General features: G+C 50.6%; 1 protein-coding gene across 2 annotated transcripts in view; it reads right to left on the bottom strand.

Annotated features, from left to right (window-relative positions):
- Positions 1 to 1,579: 1,579 nt before the first annotated feature.
- Positions 1,580 to 17,618, bottom strand: part of EIF2B3 (eukaryotic translation initiation factor 2B subunit gamma) — a 295,364-nt gene continuing 279,325 nt past the window's right edge. For both annotated transcript variants that reach the window (XM_069232821.1, XM_069232822.1), the window contains exon 12: positions 1,580 to 1,804. In XM_069232821.1, the coding sequence (XP_069088922.1) occupies positions 1,752 to 1,804 (53 nt within the window). In that variant the 3' untranslated portion in view covers positions 1,580 to 1,751. The remainder of the gene's footprint in view (positions 1,805 to 17,618) is intronic.

Below are 17,618 nucleotides of genomic sequence, written 5' to 3'. Positions count from 1 at the left end.
GTCATACAGATTCAAACATATTTTCAATACCAGCAGACGTTCGTCACTTAACTCCCCAGTGTTCTACTGCAGGTGTCCACAAATTCTAAAAAACAACTAAAGCGCTAACATTCTGTATTTATAACAAAAGTATGGAAAATGTGAAATCATGTTAATGAAAGCAAAGTTGCTCAACCTAAAGCATTTTCTTTAGCGATTAACAAAACAAGGTTGTTCTGTGTGTCATCTAAATTATGCTTAGTGCTCTCAAAAGCAAAGAAATCGAACACAAGTCAAAAATCTTTCTCATCCATGGTAGTAAAACATTAGTGACATGCAGACAAACATGTACTTTCAACACAAGCAGTAGCTTGTTAGTTACCTGCCTAGTGATCAACTGTACCTTTACCACAAAGTTCTGATGAGCAAATACAACTCTAATGTTTTGTATTCAAGACAAAAGCGGGGCACTCCTAAACACCATTTTGTTTGAATGGGAGCTGTTGAATGTAAAGCTTTCCCTGAAGAGCAGGCTAAGGTAAATGAAAACTGACATTTTAATGCAGGCTTCAAACCAGAGAGTTAAATTATGAGGGGAGGTGTGTGCGCATTTACTAATTTGAAGCATTATGTATTTTAAAGCGGCTAGAAATATGTAAATAAAGACCACTGCTTACTCATCCTACCCACCTCTGCAGTCACTTACCAGCTCCCCACCTAATTGTAATATTTTAAAACTATAACATTTTGGTAGACAAATGTATGTCCGTGTATATATGTACATATATGTTTATGTACAGATAGATAGATTTATAGATAGATAGATACGCTAACACGATCTTAGCTTACATTAAAAAAAGCTTTAGAAATTCACTGCCAAAGGGCAAAGTGACATTATGAAAACTAAACAAAAATCTAAAAATCACTGGTTCTATTTTACTGACGCAATGGTATCTTGCGACCCCGCCGCGCACTACTTGTGACGTCACAGCTGCAGTGATTCTCCTTGTGGACTCAGATAGGCCATCTCCCACAGATTGAATTGTGACGTCCCTGATTGCTGGAGTTGGTTAAAACGTACGAGGCACTGTGGTAGAAGACAGATCTGCACCAGACCATATTTTCTGCTTTTGTAGTTAGGGAAAGACAAACCGGTTTGGCTTAAAGTAGTAGCACATAAATTGTATTCTTTCCTTTGCAGAGAAAAATGCTGAAAACACATTTTAACTTAATTTTGTTTCATGTATAAAATATGAGTTGAACGAACTCAATTTGTTCCACTTTAACATTCTGGGAATATGCTTAAAATACAGTTCGTTTGTGGTTTTACCAATGTGAGGGGGACAGTGAATTTTCCCCATTTTATCATGGTGCAAAATCTCTATAAATTTGGCTATCATAATCAATAAGTACCAGATGTCAGTGCGTGCTGTGTATCAGTTACTTACATACACATATTGCAGAAAAGTTACAGACTCCTTGCTAGTGAGTATAACTTCAGAAACAATCCTGGGAGAAGCAGGGAGCCTGGATGCACAGCGTCCAGTCGCTAACCCGCATCCCGCCATGCGCGCTGGCCACAGTAACAAAATGGCAGAACTTGTAAACATGTGTCCTTTATTGAGAAATACGAGGAGGCCTAGGAAAGAGTGGACCCTGGATAGTGGTCACTGGATTTCTGCTCTTCTGTGACTTTTCTGGAGTTTCTCCTTATAAACGTCTTGAAAATGACAGTGTTGATTTTTTATTCTTTTGAGTCAAAAGTCAGTCCACTAAATCTCCATCAGTTGTTCACTGCCCACGATGATTTCGTTGACTCGTTTGGCTGAAAGAGAAGAACAAATAGCAGACTTGTCAGAGCGGGTGCATAAAATCTGTCAACCTGGCTGTTGAAGGCTAAATTGTACACACTCAGGTTAAGATAGGCTGCTGCCTCAGGAATACAGGTTCATTACTAGACAATCCCTGAGTAATGTGGAACAACAACAAGTGCAGTCAGATTCCTGCAAGACCCTTTTCACAAGGACGTTTTACTCTCTTTTCTGTAGTTGAACTATCTGGTTTATTCAGGTTCTTATGTCTGGGGGTTCTGAATCTAACAATGTTGGTGCCTGGTCTTCTTGAGTTTATGAGTACACCAGTAAGTGCGCATGCAGGTTTCTTAATGTGTGGCACACAGATACGTGGCGGCGAGCCGGAATCTCTGATTCCATTTGGTAGGTCCACAACAAAATTCAGCCATTATGGGATCACGCTGAGCCCAGAGTTGGGAATAACATGGAGACCTGGTTTTACCACGTCCTCTTCTCCTGATGTTCCTGAATCAGGACCCATTTCCACTGCAATTTACCTACTCTTTGGTAACCTTCAGTGGGACCATGCTGAGGGACAGATGGGGAGGGGAATTTGTTTGGGCCTGAGGAAGCTGCTATTGGTAGAGACTGGGGGAGCGTTTGGAGCTCCCCATGTTATGCAAGAAGAGAGTAGGCAGTGGCTGTGCTCAGCAGCTCCACCCTAGGTCTGTTGTACTTGTAGCCTGGCCTGAGATGAAGGGATGTGATATTTTCGGACAGGTAATCCCAGGCCCAGAAACAATGGACTACTCAGAATGCCCCGGCGTGTTAACCCTCCTGCGATACCGATCCACAACACTCGTAACAAAGGCGGAATATTCAGGACAGGCAGTGTGCATGTGTGTTTCTCTTTGTCTGTGAGATACTAATGTTAGGTTTTGGTGGTACATTCAGTGGAAAGGGTAAACACAAAGGAAGTTCACACAGGATTTGATGTGGGTTTTGCAAAACTGTTCCACCTTGAGATATCCCACAAAATGACGGTGTTTTGTTGCTTTGGGGACATTGCATGAACGTTTCGGTAAACTGGGGTTTGTGTGGCTCGGGCATTGCCACAAAACGCCAAAAACATTCACAAAGCGCTGTGGTTTTTCTTCTATTTTGCTGAACTGAAACTCAGCGAACCACAGATTTTTTGCTACCACGTTCAGTGGGAAAAAAATGTTAAGGCCTATTTGACAGCATGTGATCTCGTGAGGTATGTGAAGTGGTCGATATAGTGCTACAATCATTCATGAAGGTAGTGCTTGTGCGGGTCACAGTAAAATAAAGTGCGCCTCAGAGGAATCGGTGACCATGTGGATCTGATGAGATCAACTTCTCTTTCTGCTGCTAGGAAAAGCCCGGGAAAAAAGACTCCTTTTTCGAAGTGTTCACATTTAAAAAGAAGGCTAGTGCTTTTGGGGACCCCTGACTTCCCACCAGTACCACAAAGATGGGCACATGTTGTCTCCAACCACACAGATGTTGTAGTCTGCACATCAGGAAAATGTTCCATTCACAAGCCCTGACACATCCCAGAAACAGGACTCTGCTGATCTCTCTGATTACCTCAAGGCCTGGAGAAACCGCGCTGCTGTGACCTCCCCTGGAAGATGTGTTACTCGCTGTTTAAATAGGAGCAGATTTCACACCAGAAAGACAAAAGGCAAAGCCCAGATGACAGAAGTCTCCATGTAGGTCATTTTGAGAGCTGCAAGCAGACCAGGACGGGCCCAAAAGGCCCATGTAACCCTAGGAGTTGAGAGCTTGCAGATGGCCATTCCAGGGCAGCGATGAGCCTGCACCGTTCTCAACCTGCCTTGGACAATGCATGTCTGTGACAGAGCCTACACCTGTCACTTCCCAGCCCGGGGTGACAGATTCTTCCTCTTCAATCCAGGTGCTGGATGGAATTCTTATCATTGTGCTTCTGGAGCATTTTCAATTATCTTTCTAAAACTGGAGAACTCTGGTTCTGGGGGCACCGTTTGAAAAAGAAGTCAGACACCTGCCCCCCCGCCACCCCCAAGCCATATACACGTGATCGCCTATCCCTTCTGTTGACTTAAGGGACTAGTGAGTGTCTCTGCCAAGTGACAATCTTGCCAATGGTCAGTTTTGGGTACATGAGGGACGTACTCTGGATGATAGTTGAAGTTCAACTCCATCGCCGTTCTACGCTGAACTGAAAGATCACTTTGGACCTCACCTAGGGCATTATTTATAGTGTGGTGGATGTCCCTTCTGCTATATTACAAGTGCATTGTAGTGTATGACACATGTAATACACCGGTCAGGATAGTTGCCATGTTTGGCAGATCTTCCTTCTGCTAAACTCTAAATAAAGCCCGTAGTTTTGCCCCTGAACTGTGGCACGTTCTAGATGCAGACCACTGTACTCCTCCTAAGTGCACGCAAAAACTTAAACCATTCCTCTTGCTTGTTATCTTTTCACTTTAAACATTGACAGGGTAAGTCAAAAAGCAGGAGAGCATGCAGTCAACACCCATTGGGCTAAAAGGGCTTTTGTCCCCATCATGTGCATCAACCCAGGCTTTTCTACCTTCCGGGCACACACAGTTCTTTAGCTGATGTATGCAGGATGCAGCCAAAGATGGGGCCCTCAAGAATAGCCTGTAGTCGCTGAAGTGCATAAAGCATCTATCCACAGCGTCCTCACCTTTTGAATTTGCCCCAGGCATCAGACTGGATCTGGAAACTTTTCAGGAATACCTCTGCTTCCCGGAAGATGGTGCTTTGGAGTTCTGCATGGTCACTATTCCGTCCCAGAATGACATGCAGGTGTATATAGCTGCCATTCCCCGTGCTCTGATGGCAGTTGCTTTCAAGACTATTTGTGCCCCCAGATGCACAGCCCCAAAAGTAAATTGGTAGGCAGTGCACAGATTTCTAGACTTTGGTTCTTATTAATGGATAGAGTCCGATCTCAGAACGGGTAGGATGAGAGGGCCGATAAGGCATCTGCAGCTGGACAGTCTCACTACAAGGAAAAGTAATACTAACGGTAAGTAACTTGTTCTTCCAATGGAGACCTCTAGGTGCAGATTGTTGACCTTTTGCCTATTTGGGGGCAGGTCTGTGAGGGAACTTAAACCATAAAGTCCTGCAGGACAGAGCGGTAAAATGTTTTGTGAATGCATGAATGGAAGCCCACATAGCTGCCTGGCAAATGTCCAGGAAAGGGACTCTGCATGTGTGCCAGACTAAGCCACAAATCTGTCCCAATGACGGGCGTATAACGTTTTTGTCAAAGGACGCCTGGCTGCCAAGATTGCATCAACTACCTCTGGTTGAAGGCAGAAGGTGTTCCTCTATCGGAGCTCAATCTCCAAGCATGAAGTTGAAAAATGCGAAGCCCTGGTTGCAGAACCCTGCCCTGTGGTACGTAAACAGGTTGTCCTGGAGGGGCAACCTGATTGGAGGACATATGCTCAAGCCCAGGAATTCTGGATACCATACTCTCTGTGCTCAATCCTGAGCCACTAGGATGACTTGGGCCAAGTCTGACCTGATCTTCTTGAGAGCACGGGCAGGAGTGGTACTGGCGGATACGCACCAAGTAGTCCCTGGTTCGACTTGAGGCAGAACAAGTCTCCTAGAATGAGACACCTTAGAAACGCCTACGCGCAGAAGTGCTGACACTGCGCATTCTCAGTGGTGGTGAACAGATCTAGCCAAAGTTCTCCCAATGCGTGGGACACACCCTGCACCACCTCTAGGTGTAATTGCCATTTGTGATCTGCAAGGCGTCGGCAGCTGAGCTTGTCCACCCTTGCATTAAAGGATCCTGCCGGGTGGTTCACACCGGGAAAATTCATTGATGGTCCAGCCATTTCCAGAGGAGCAAGGATCCTGGCACAGGGCAGTGACCCCACCCCTTTCTGTCTTCTGCAGTATCAAATGGTGGTGGTGTTGTCTGCTAGCACCTATGCAGGCTTCCCTTTGATGGATGACAGGAAGGATTTCAGTTCCAGAACCTTTATGTGGAGCTAGCAATAATCTGCAGGAGAGCAGAGGCCTCTGATCTCCACCTCTCTTAGACAGTCACCCCAAACCAGAAGCAATGCATCTGTCATCACTGTCAGCTCAGGGTGGGAAACAGAGAGGGGTCTGCTGATGACCAGCAAAAATCACAGCAGATGCTTTGCAGTCCCCTCCTAAATCTGAGCGTGGTCTGAGAGGCTCCCTTGACATTGGACCCAGTAGGACTTCAGATCTCACTGCAGAGCCAGCATATGCCACCGTGCTTGATCAGTAGGATGCAGTAAGCCATCAATGCCAGCGCCCTCAGAGTCAACCTCACTGAAATCCCAGACAGGCTGAAAGATCAGACTCACAGCATGAATGTCCTGGACTCTCTTTCCCAGGAAAAGACACAAAACTGAACCTCTTCTAGAACTGCTCTGATGAAGGGGAGCATCTGAGAAGGAGTCAGGTGTGACCAGCATTTTGATAGTGAACCCCACAGATGACAGGAGGGTCACTGCAGTCTGGAAGTGGCTAAGGATTGCCTAGGGCTAGCCTGCCTTCAACAGCCAGTCGTTGTGGTAGGGGAAGACTGGCACTCCAGACCTCCAAAGATGAGCTGGTATCACTGGCTTCACTTTCGTCAACACTTGAGGGGCACTGGTGAGACCAAAGGAAAGCACAGTGAACCTGAAATGCTCCTGGATCAGCACAAATCACAGGTAGCGCTGATGGGCCGGCAGGACAGGAATATGAAAATAGGCATTCTGCTGGTCCAGTGCCACCATCCAGTCTCCTGGGTCGAGGGCAGACAAGACCTGGGACAGGGTGAGCACCTTCAATTTGTCCTTCAAGAGAAAAGCATAAAAGTTACAGATCTAGAATAGGCTGAAGTCCTCAATCCTCCTTTGGCACCAGAAAATAGCGGGAATAACATCCACACCCTACTTCTTGTGCCCACATCCTCTTGACAGCCCCATTGGTCAACAGGGCTTGCACTTTCTGTTGCAAACTGGAAATGTCGTCCTCTGTCAGTCATTGGGGGGGCGGTGGAAGGTGCAGCAGGCAAGAAAGATATGGTTGGGCATAACCTCTGCAAACTATCTGTAGGACCCACCTGTCCAAAGTGAGAACCTGCCAACCCTGAAAGAATCACTGGATTCTGCCTCCCACCGGGTGACTGTGCTCTGTTAAAGTCACGCTAAAGAGGTTTGGCAGGTGAGGCTGCGGGGGGGGGTTGGACTGGATGATAGGCAGACCTTGGTCACATGGACTTTGGGCTCTTCTGCTGTGAAAGTGCCGAGTCCACTGGCAGTAAAGGATGCCCTGTCCAAAATCGAAAAAATGGAGGATTGTAACTGGTGTGGTTGGTGAGGAGGGGCTGAAAGGCCCAGGGAACGAGCAGTAGCCCTACTCTCTTTAAGTCGTTCAAGAGTGGAATCAGCCTTGTCCCCAAACAGGCACATCCCATCATAGGGCATGTCCATCAAAGATGCCTGGAAGTCACTGAAGAACCCAGTCGATTGCAACCATGCAAGGTGGCAAATGGCAACAGTGGTGCCAATGGCTCAATCTATGGTGTCCAAGCAACAGCAAATTGTGAACTTGGCTACATCACAACCATCCTGAATCGCTTGAACCAGGGCAGGGCAAACGTCGTCAGGCACACTAGCGAGGACGCTTGCCACTGAATCCCAAAGGTTGTGAGAGTTGCTCCCAACAAGCAGCAGGAGTTGACAAATCGGGGCCCATGCTGGTGGAACAGAAGACCTGCCTGCCGAACATTTCCACTCACTTAGATTCCCTGTCAAGGGGAGTTGTAGAGAACGAATTCAGATCAGACCCGACTCATAGAGGTTTGCACTACAAGACTGTCGGGAAAAGGGGCTATGAAAGCAAGACAGTGTAGCCCGGAGCAGGCTGACTATGCCTGGCAGTTTGTCCATTGATAGGGAGGGCCAGAGCAAGGTTTGGCCCAGGTCCCTAATAAAGTGCTCATCAGCGCTTCACTGAAAGGAAGAAGAGGCTCAGATGAAGTCTGTACTGGCTGCAGGACATTAATAAACATTTGTTTTTACCTCTCTGGTGGGGAGGTGAAGGTCGAGAACTTTGGCCGTCCTACGCATAACCATAGTGTAAGAAGCAGATTCCTCTAGAGCTGGTATGGAGGGATAAAAAAAGCTTTCCCCAGAGAGGTTTCAAGGCCACTAGTGTCCTGCAAGCCTCTGTACCAATTGTTAGCATTATAGAGCTGAGTGAGCTCATCAACCTGGTCGTAGTCGTTATCAGAATCAATGCCAAAGAGGTAAAGAAGAATGGGTTGCCTCCCTCTAGGGACTGGAATATTTAAAAAGGGGGGGGCTCAGGTCTGATCAGTCGCTACTTACGTCGAGGTCAGATTGGTGCCAACTTGATGTTGGAGAGACCAATTGGGTCCTCCCCGTCTGGCGGTGATCGTGTCAGCATTGGCATCGAAGCACCCAGGCACAGCCCTTGGGGCCAGAAGCAGGGTCAGAAGTGGAGCCAGAGACAAGATGGGCTTGGAGGGTCCCACTGGCACAGAGAGCAAATGCGCATGCAGTACTCCAAGTGGAGGCGCCTCAAGTGAGTTGTTAAAGACCCAAAGAGCCCGAGCATGGCTGTGTGTAACTCTTCTATCCGAAGCATCATGGACACTTGGATTCAGAAACCTGGGTTGCGCCGGTAGGAGGTGCAAGATTGGCACCAAAGTCAGCCGACTTCAGGAGGGAGATCGGGGGGAGTGGCGCCACACTTGTGTTCACTCAGGCGAATCTGAGTGGTGAAAGGGAGTGGGGTCCTGCTTTAAATGTTTATGTTTCTTTTTGGATTTATCTGATTACTTGGGGCACGGCAAAGGCTGACCGCTTGAGCGGCTCTGGACAGACTGGGATAAAACCTTGGACATGGACCACAACTTAGAGTGACCCACACAAAGAGTCTTTTCTCCTCTAGGTTATAGGGCTTTGTGTCTAGTGGGGTGTCATTTATCTACTCTAAGCGCCGGGACACACACTGAGTAGCTGTGTGCTTTACAAATCCCTTCATTCATTCATTCCTTCTTTTTGTGCTTGCTGACGAAGAGCTTCGACTTGCGCTCCCTGATGACCTTTGGGTTTGACGGTCAGCTGGTGCAGGCCTTGGAGTCATGGCTCAACCTCAGACACCACAATCATACCTTGTGGGAATCTGTCACAGACATTTGTTTGCAGCCCTCCCTACAGGGCTTGAAATCTGTAGTTTTCAGGGGTGACATACCTCGCACACTGAAAGAATTTAGAGTTGAATGTATTTGAAAGACACAAAGGAAGCACTGGGTACACATCTGATAGTGCAGAAATAAAGGAACTGGTGTTGTTACGCAGTAGTGGCACTTATATAGGCCCTGCACCACCTTCCTGCATCCAGTGGTACTGCTGAAAACTTTCTGGGTCCAGTCTGACACTTGGGGAGCATTCAATAGATGAGGAATCTGGGGCTATTCAGAACATCTAGTTTCTAAGCTATGTCACATGGCAGACAAGTCTAGCCTGAGGGGTCTGCCTAAACCTAAGGAGAAATTGGAGTTGGGTCTGGGGAGGCAGCTGTCCAATGTACAGTGGAGGTTCTGCTGTCAGCAAACCAAGAGGGTATCCATGAATGGCTGTCACACAGCGATTCATTACACATTTCTACATAGGATCTAATATACCCCTGGTAGCCTCAAGGACCTGAAACTTCACTCAGATGAGGTGTGCGTCTGCTGTGGACACCCAGATGCTGACTTTCAGCACCTGGTGTGGGACTGCCCACCGGTGGTACAACATTAGGTGCAGGTGTTTGTTAATCTGGCGGAGATAACTGGATTACAGACATAGCGAGATTTCATGTGGGCACTGATGCGATAGGTATATGACTTCCCCAAGACCTACCACAAATATATAGCTATATCCTTGTTCTTGGACAAGGGACTCTTCGCTATGAGATAAATCAGCAGCTACATCTACTGTAATAACAAAAAAGTGAATGATCTGCCCTTATCCTGCCCCCCCGCAACGCGTCCCACTGATTTTTGGCAACCATTGCAAATCTTCTTGATCAACTAGAGCCAGTGTGACTGCTTTTCATATGTTGTCTCCACTATAATAGTCTGCTGAATGTAATTGTTCAATGATATTTGATCAAAGTTGAACAGTCTTAAAAACAGTAACAACTTAACTCATATCTTACACATATACGCTTTCAATATATTTTGTGGGTGCCCTCAGGCACTAAACCCCGGGCACATATCAATTTTAGAAGAAATTGAGCAGAAATGATGGGTTGTAACTCTTGTCCTATGGTGATGGCACACTGTCACCTGAGTGACAGCTCAGGTATCTGATGCCTGACCTAAGGTAAGCTAGGAGATAGCCCATCTATGTGAAGCCTGAATATATCACTGATGTCTAACTAGAGGCATACCTCTGTTTCCAACTGCAAATGCAGTTTCTCAGCGTGCAATGTCAGACAAATATAGAATTTGGTTTAACACACGCCTTGTGTGGTTTTTCTCTGGGATAGTGTCTAGGCAAAGGCAGTACATGAGCACTCCCCTTGTGTAGGCATCACACTGCTGTGTCCTACCTCTTTGAACTAAAGAAGTTTGGAACAAAATGCCTGTGAAACCTTCTTCTGCTGTCACACTAAGCATGGATCTGTCAAAAGCTGCTTAACAATGAAACTGAGTATAATAGGCAAAAACGCTCCACCATGAAAGCAATGCTCTGTGTCCTACTTGGTCCAGTGCTGCTGGTAGTCATGTTGTCTGCTGGTGTCTCGCTTGTGAGCTTGTCTCTTTCGCTACCCGGAGCAGGGTAATTGCTATAATTTGTATAGACATTTAGGGAAAGCCAATATAGAGAACATGGTCATTCGCACGGGAATTTTGGAGAAATGTGTAACAAATATTGCATGTTATAATGCACATTACGCTTGCAGAATTGAAAAACGTTGATATTTTAGTGGATGTGACACATTATGTGCTGGGGACTTCAGAAAAGAATTGAAAGCAACATGGTTGTTATAAAACATGCTATTAAGGGGTGCTATGTCTGTTAAAGTGGCCTCTTTGCAGGACAGAGGCCATCAGCCACACATTCTGTGTGTTTTGGAGCGTGAAGGAATACTCGTATCCTTTGTATGCTGGAACACCATTCGTTGCAAAGTTGTTTCAAGGCAACTACCTTTTTAGTCAGTTCTTTAGGCCTGAAGGCACTCACTTATTTAATCTTAGAAAGAGTGGACGATGCTTTAGGAATCAAACCCTGGACTTGCCAGTCCCACATCCTGAAATTAGGTGCATTAACCCAGGAAGCTCAATATTCTGAGGCGGGTGCAGTCTCAAACAGGCATTTGTTGCAACATTTTTTGTTGAGAAGGCTGAAAATGTACCTTTGGTCAACAATCAAACCGAAGGGTCTTTCTGAAGATGGAATTAAAAATACTGCAGGAGCTCGCTGTCTTTCTATAGAATGAATTTTCAGAAAATTGTCAAAAAGGACTGTCGTCTTGAACTAACATTGCCAAAACAGGCTCTAAAGTGCTTTGTATTGAAATGTGCTTTTTAAACATCTCCATCAGTAGCCTAAAACCATTATCAAATCAAGACACACGTTTGTTGTAATGTTATCAGGTTTGAGCAGTGTGTTTAAAATGCACAGCGCATGCATTTGTTTCCCTTCCTGAGTGTGCCACACAGCATATGTGTGAGAGGAACTGTGATCTTGAGAGAGAGGGAGGAAGATGGAGAGAAAGTCAAGCGAGATAGAGGAGGACGAGAAAGAGGAGAAAAGGGGAGGTAATAGAGGGTGGGAGAGGAGTGTGTGACACACTGATCGCGGTGCGCTTCTTGGAGTCTACGAGCAGAGCACGTGAGACGGGCAATGTACGAGAGAGTAAGAGAGTCCGTGACCCCGAAGGAAGGAGTGAGAGGTCGGTGCAGGACTGTTTGCTGTCCTGAGTAACACGTTGCGCCTTGTGTGAAGCGGGCTGGGGAAGGTTGTACATGTAAGGGAGGTCCTGGTGCTGGTGGTACTGGAGGGCCCGGTGCAGGCGGTACTTGAGGGCCCCGGCAGGTAGTACTTGAGGGCCCAGTGCATGTGGTACTAGAGGCCCAGGTGCAGGTGGTACTGAGGGCCCCAGGCAGGTGGTACTGGAGGGCCCCGTGCAGGTGGTACTTGAGGGCCCCGTGCAGGTGGTGCTGGAGGGGCCGGTGCAGGTGGTACTGGAGGGTGCCGTGCAGGTGGTACTTGAGGGCCCCGTGCAGGTGGTACTTGAGGGCCCCGTGCAGGTGGTGCTGGAGGGGCCGGTGCAGGTGGTACTGGAGGGTGCTGTGCAGGTGGTGCTGGAGGGCCCGGTGCAGGTGGTGCTGGAGGGCCCGGTGCAGGTGGTGCTGGAGGGCCCCGTGCAGGTGGTACTGGAGGGCCCGGTGCAGGTGATGCTGGAGGGCCCGGTGCAGGTGATGCTGGAGGGCCCGGTGCAGGTGATGCTGGAGGGCCCCGTGCAGGTGATGCTGGAGGGCCCCGTGCAGGTGATGCTGGAGGGCCCCGTGCAGGTGATGCTGGAGGGCCCCGTGCAGGTGATGCTGGAGGGCCCCGTGCAGGTGGTACTGGAGGGCCCCGTGCAGGTGGTACTGGAGGGCCCGGTGCAAGTAGTACTGGAGGGCTCCGTGCAGGTGGTGCTTGAGGGCCTGGTGTAGGTGGTGCTTGAGGGCCCCGTGCAGGTGGTATTGGAGGGCCCCGTGCAGGTGGTACTTGTAGGAAAGTACCATCTTGCCTGGCGTGTTACTCCCATATTTCACTGCATGTATGTTGTTTTAGCCCTGGTGTTACTGGGATCCTGCCAGGCAGGACCCCAGTGCTCATAGCATGTGCCCTGTAAGTGTTCCCTGTGTGGTGCCTAACTGTATCACTGAGGCTCTGCTAACCAGAACCTCAGTGTTTATGCTCTCTCTGCTTTCTAAATTTGTCACTGCAGGCTAGTGGCTAAATTGACCAATTCTCATTTGCACACTGGTACACCCATATAATTCCCTTGTATATGGTACTTAGGTACCCAGGGTATTGGGGGTTCCAGGAGATCCCTATGGGCTGCAGCATTTCTTTTGCCACCCATAGGGAGCTCAGACAATTCTTACACAGGCCTGCCACTGCAGCCTGCGCGAAATAACGTCTACGTTATTTCACAGCCATTTTTCACTGCACATAAGTAACTTATAAGTCACCTATATGTCTAACCTTCAATGGGTGAAGGTTGGGTGCCAAGTTACTTAGTGTGTGGGCACCCTGGCACTAGCCAAGGTGCCCCCACATCGTTCAGGGCAAATTCCCCGGACTTTGTGAGTGCGGGGACACCATTACACACATGCACTATACATAGGTCACTACCTATGTGTAGCGTCACAATGGTAACTCCGAACATGGCCATATAACATGTCTAAGATCATGGAATTGTCCCCCCAATACCATTCTGGTATTGGGGGGACAATTCCATGATCCCCCGGGTCTCTAGCACAGAACCTGGGTACTGCCAAACTGCCTTTCCGGGGTTTCCACTGCAGCTGCTGCCAACCCCTCAGACAGGATTCTGCCCTCCTGGGGTCCAGGCAGCCCTGGCCCAGGAAGTCAGAACAAAGGATTTCCTCTGAGAGAGGGTGTTACACCCTCTCCCTTTGGAAATAGGTGTGAAGGGCTGTGGAGGAGTAGCCTCCCCAGCCTCTGGAAATGCTTTGATGGGCACAGATGGCTCCCATCTCTGCATAAGCCAGTCTACACCGGTTCAGGGATCCCCCAGCCCTGCTCTGGCGCGAAACTGGACAAAGGAAAGGGGAGTGACCACTCCCCTGACCAGTACCTCCCAGGGGAGGTGCCCAGAGCTCCTCCTCCAGGGTGTCCCAGACCTCTGCCATCTTGGAAACAGAGGTGTTAGGGGCACACTGGACTGCTCTGAGTGGCCAGTGCCAGCAGGTGATGTCAGAGACCCCCTCTGATAGGCTCTTACCTTTCTTGGTAGCCAATCCTCCTTTCTTGGTAGCCAAACCTCCTTTTCTGGCTATTTAGGGTCTCTCCTCTGGGGAATTCTTCAGATAACGAATGCAAGAGCTCACCAGAGTTCCTCTGCCTCTCCCCTTCGACTTCTACCAAGGATCGACCGCTGACTGCTCCAGGACGCCTGCAAAACTGCAACAAAGTAGCCAGACGACTACCAGCAACATTGTAGCACCTCATCCTGCCGGATTTCTCGAATGTTTCCTGGTTGTGCATGCTCTGGGGGTCACCTGCCTTCACCCTGCACCAGAAGCCAAGAAGAAATCTCCTGTGGGTCGACGGAATCTTCCCCCTGCTAACGCAGGCACAAAAAAGACTGCATCACCGGTCCTCTGGGTCCCCTCTCATCCTGCCGAGCGTGGTCCCTGGAACACAGGAACTCTATCCAAGTGACTCCCACAGTCCAGTGACTCTTTAGTCCAAGTTTGGTGGAGGTAAGTCCTTGCCTCCCCACGCTAGACTGCAAACCTGTGTACTGTGTGATTTGCAGCTGCTCCGGCTCCTGTGCCCTCTTCCAGGATTTCCTTCGTGCACAGCCTAGCCTGGGTCCCCAGCACTCCATCCTGCAGTGCTCAACCCTCTGAGTTGGCCTCCGGTGTCGTGGAACCCTCCTTTGTGACTCTGAGCCAGCTCCGGTTCACAAATCTTTTAAGTGCCTGTTCGGGTACTTCTGCGGGTGCTGCCTGCTTCTGTGGGGGCTCTCTGAGTTGCTGAGTGCCCCCTCTGTCTCCTCCTCCAAGGGGCGACATCCTGGTCCTCAGCAGCAGCCAAAAACCTCTACAGCGACCCTTGCAGCTAGCAAGGCTTGTTTGCGGTATTTCTGCGTGGGAACACTTTTGCAACCTTCATCGCAACGTGGGACATCTTCCATCCAAAGGAGAAGTTCCTAGTCCTCTTCGTTCTTGCAGAATTCCAAACTTCTTCCATCCAGAAGCAGCTTCCTTGCACCTTCAACCGGGGTTTCCTGGGCTCCTGCCCCCCCCGGACACTGTTGTGACTATTGGACTTGGTCCCTTTGCTGTGCAGGTCCCCAGGTCCAGGAATCCGCTTTCAGTGCACTGCTGGTGTTTGTTGTTCTTGCAGAAACCCCCTATCACGACTATTGTGCTCTTTAGGGGTAGTAGGTGTACTTTACTCCTACTTTTCAGGGTCTTGGAGTGGGATATCTTGGACACCCTGACTGTTTTCTTACAGTCCCAGCGACCCTCTACAAGCTCCCATAGGTCTGGGGTGGAGTATATGGTTTGTGTTGCCCCTAGACCTATGTTCACTTATTGCAACCTATTGTAATTCTACACTGTTTGCATTACTTTTCTTACTCTTACTTACCTGTTTTGGGTTTGTGTACATATAACTTGTGTATTGTATTGTAATTGTATTTATATAGCGCTTACTACCCCTGATGAGGCGTCGAAGCGCTTATATATTACCTTCTTACTGAGGGTACTCACTGAGATACTTGTGGCATATTGTCATAAAAATAAAGCACCTTTATTTTTAGTAACTCTGAGTATTGTGTTTTCTTCTGATATTGTATTATATGATATAAGTGGTATAGTATGAGCTTTGCATGTCTCCTAGTTCAGTCTAAGCTGCTTTGCCATAGCTACCTTCTATCAGCCTAAGCTGCTAGAACACTTCTAATCTACTAATAAGGGATAACTGGAACTGGCACAGGGTGTAAGTACCACAAGGTACCCACTATAAGCCAGCCTCCTACAGTACTTGAGGGCCAGGTGCAGGTGGTGCTGGAGGGCCAGGTGCAGGTGGTGCTGGAGGGCCAGGTGCAGGTGGTGCTGGAGGGCCAGGTGCAGGTGGTGCTGGAGGGCCCCGTGCAGGTGGTGCTGGAGGGCCCCGTGCAGGTGGTGCTGGAGGGCCCCGTGCAGGTGGTGCTGGAGGGCCCCGTGCAGGTGGTGCTGGAGGGCCCCGTGCAGGTGGTGCTGGAGGGCCCCGTGCAGGTGGTGCTGGAGGGCCCCGTGCAGGTGGTGCTGGAGGGCCCCGTGCAGGTGGTGCTGGAGGGCCCCGTGCAGGTGGTGCTGGAGGGCCCCGTGCAGGTGGTGCTGGAGGGCCCCGTGCAGGGAGTGCTGGAGGGCCCCGTGCAGGTGGTGCTGGAGGGCCCCGTGCAGGTGGTGCTGGAGGGCCCCGTGCAGGTGGTGCTGGAGGGCCCCGTGCAGGTGGTACTGGAGGGCCCCGTGCAGGTGGTACTGGAGGGCCCCGTGCAGGTGGTACTGGAGGGCCCCGTGCAGGTGGTGCGGGAGGGCCAGGTGCAGGTGATGCGGGAGGGCCCCGTGCAGGTGATGCTGGAGGGCCCCGTGCAGGTGATGCTGGAGGGCCCCGTGCAGGTGATGCTGGAGGGCCCCGTGCAGGTGATGCTGGAGGGCCCCGTGCAGGTGGTACTGGAGGGCCCCGTGCAGGTGGTACTGGAGGGCCCCGTGCAGGTGGTACTGGAGGGCCCCGTGCAGGTGGTACTGGAGGGCCCCGTGCAAGTAGTACTGGAGGGCCCCGTGCAAGTAGTACTGGAGGGCTCCGTGCAGGTGGTGCTTGAGGGCCTGGTGTAGGTGGTATTGGAGGGCCCCGTGCAGGTGGTATTGGAGGGCCCCGTGCAAGTGGTACTGGAGGGCCCCGTGCAAGTAGTGCTTGAGGGCCCGGTGCAGGTGGTGCTTGAGGGCCCGGTGCAGGTGGTACTGGAGGGGCCGGTGCAGGTGGTACTGGAGGGTCCGGTGCAGGTGGTGCTTGAGGGCCTGGTGTAGGTGGTGCTTGAGGGCCCGGTGCAGGTGGTATTGGAGGGCCCGGTGCAGGTGGTACTGGAGGGCCAGGTGCAGGTGGTACTGGAGGGCCCGGTGCAAGTGGTACTGGAGGGCCCGGTGCAAGTGGTACTGGAGGGCCCGGTGCAAGTAGTACTGGAGGGCCCGGTGCAGGTGGTTCTGGAGGGCCCGGTGCAGGTGGTTCTGGAGGGGCCAGTGCAGGTGGTACTGGTGGGCCCCGTGCACGTAGTACTGGAGGGCTCCGTGCAGGTAGTACTGGAGGGCCCGGTGCAGGTGGTGCTTGAGGGCCCGGTGCAGGTGGTACTGGAGGGGCCAGTGCAGGTGGTACTGGAGGGCCCCGTGCAAGTGGTACTAGAGGGTCCGGTGCAGGTGGTGCTTGAGGGCCCGGTGCAGGTGGTACTGGAGGGGCCAGTGCAGGTGGTACTGGAGGGGCCAGTGCAGGTGGTACTGGAGGGCCCGGTGCAAGTAGTACTGGAGGGCCCGGTGCAGGTGGTGCTTGAGGGCCTGGTGTAGGTGGTGCTTGAGGGCCTGGTGCAGGTGGTGCTTGAGGGCCTGGTGTAGGTAGTGCTTGAGGGCCCGGTGCAGGTGGTATTGGAGGGCCCTGTGCAGGTGGTACTGGAGGGCCCGGTGCAAGTAGTACTGAAGGGCCCAGTGCAAGTAGTACTGGAGGGCCCCGTGCAGGTGGTGCTTGAGGGCCTGGTGTAGGTGGTGCTTGAGGGCCCGGTGCAGGTGGTATTGGAGGGCCCGGTGCAGGTGGTACTGGAGGGCCTGGTGCAAGTAGTACTGGAGGGCCCGGTGAAAGTAGTACTGGAGGGCCTGGTGCAAGTAGTACTGGAGGGCCCGGTGCAAGTAGTACTGGAGGGCCCCGTGCAGGTGGTGCTTGAGGGCCTGGTGTAGGTGGTGCTTAAGGGCCTGGTGCAGGTGGTGCTTAAGGGCCCGGTGCAGGTGGTATTGGAGGGCCCAGTGCA

Source organism: Pleurodeles waltl, chromosome 4_2, assembly GCF_031143425.1.
Source record: "Pleurodeles waltl isolate 20211129_DDA chromosome 4_2, aPleWal1.hap1.20221129, whole genome shotgun sequence".
NCBI classification, from domain to species: domain Eukaryota; kingdom Metazoa; phylum Chordata; class Amphibia; order Caudata; family Salamandridae; genus Pleurodeles; species Pleurodeles waltl.
Note: the sequence above shows the minus strand (reverse complement) of the source record. Positions and strands in the feature narration are given on the sequence as shown.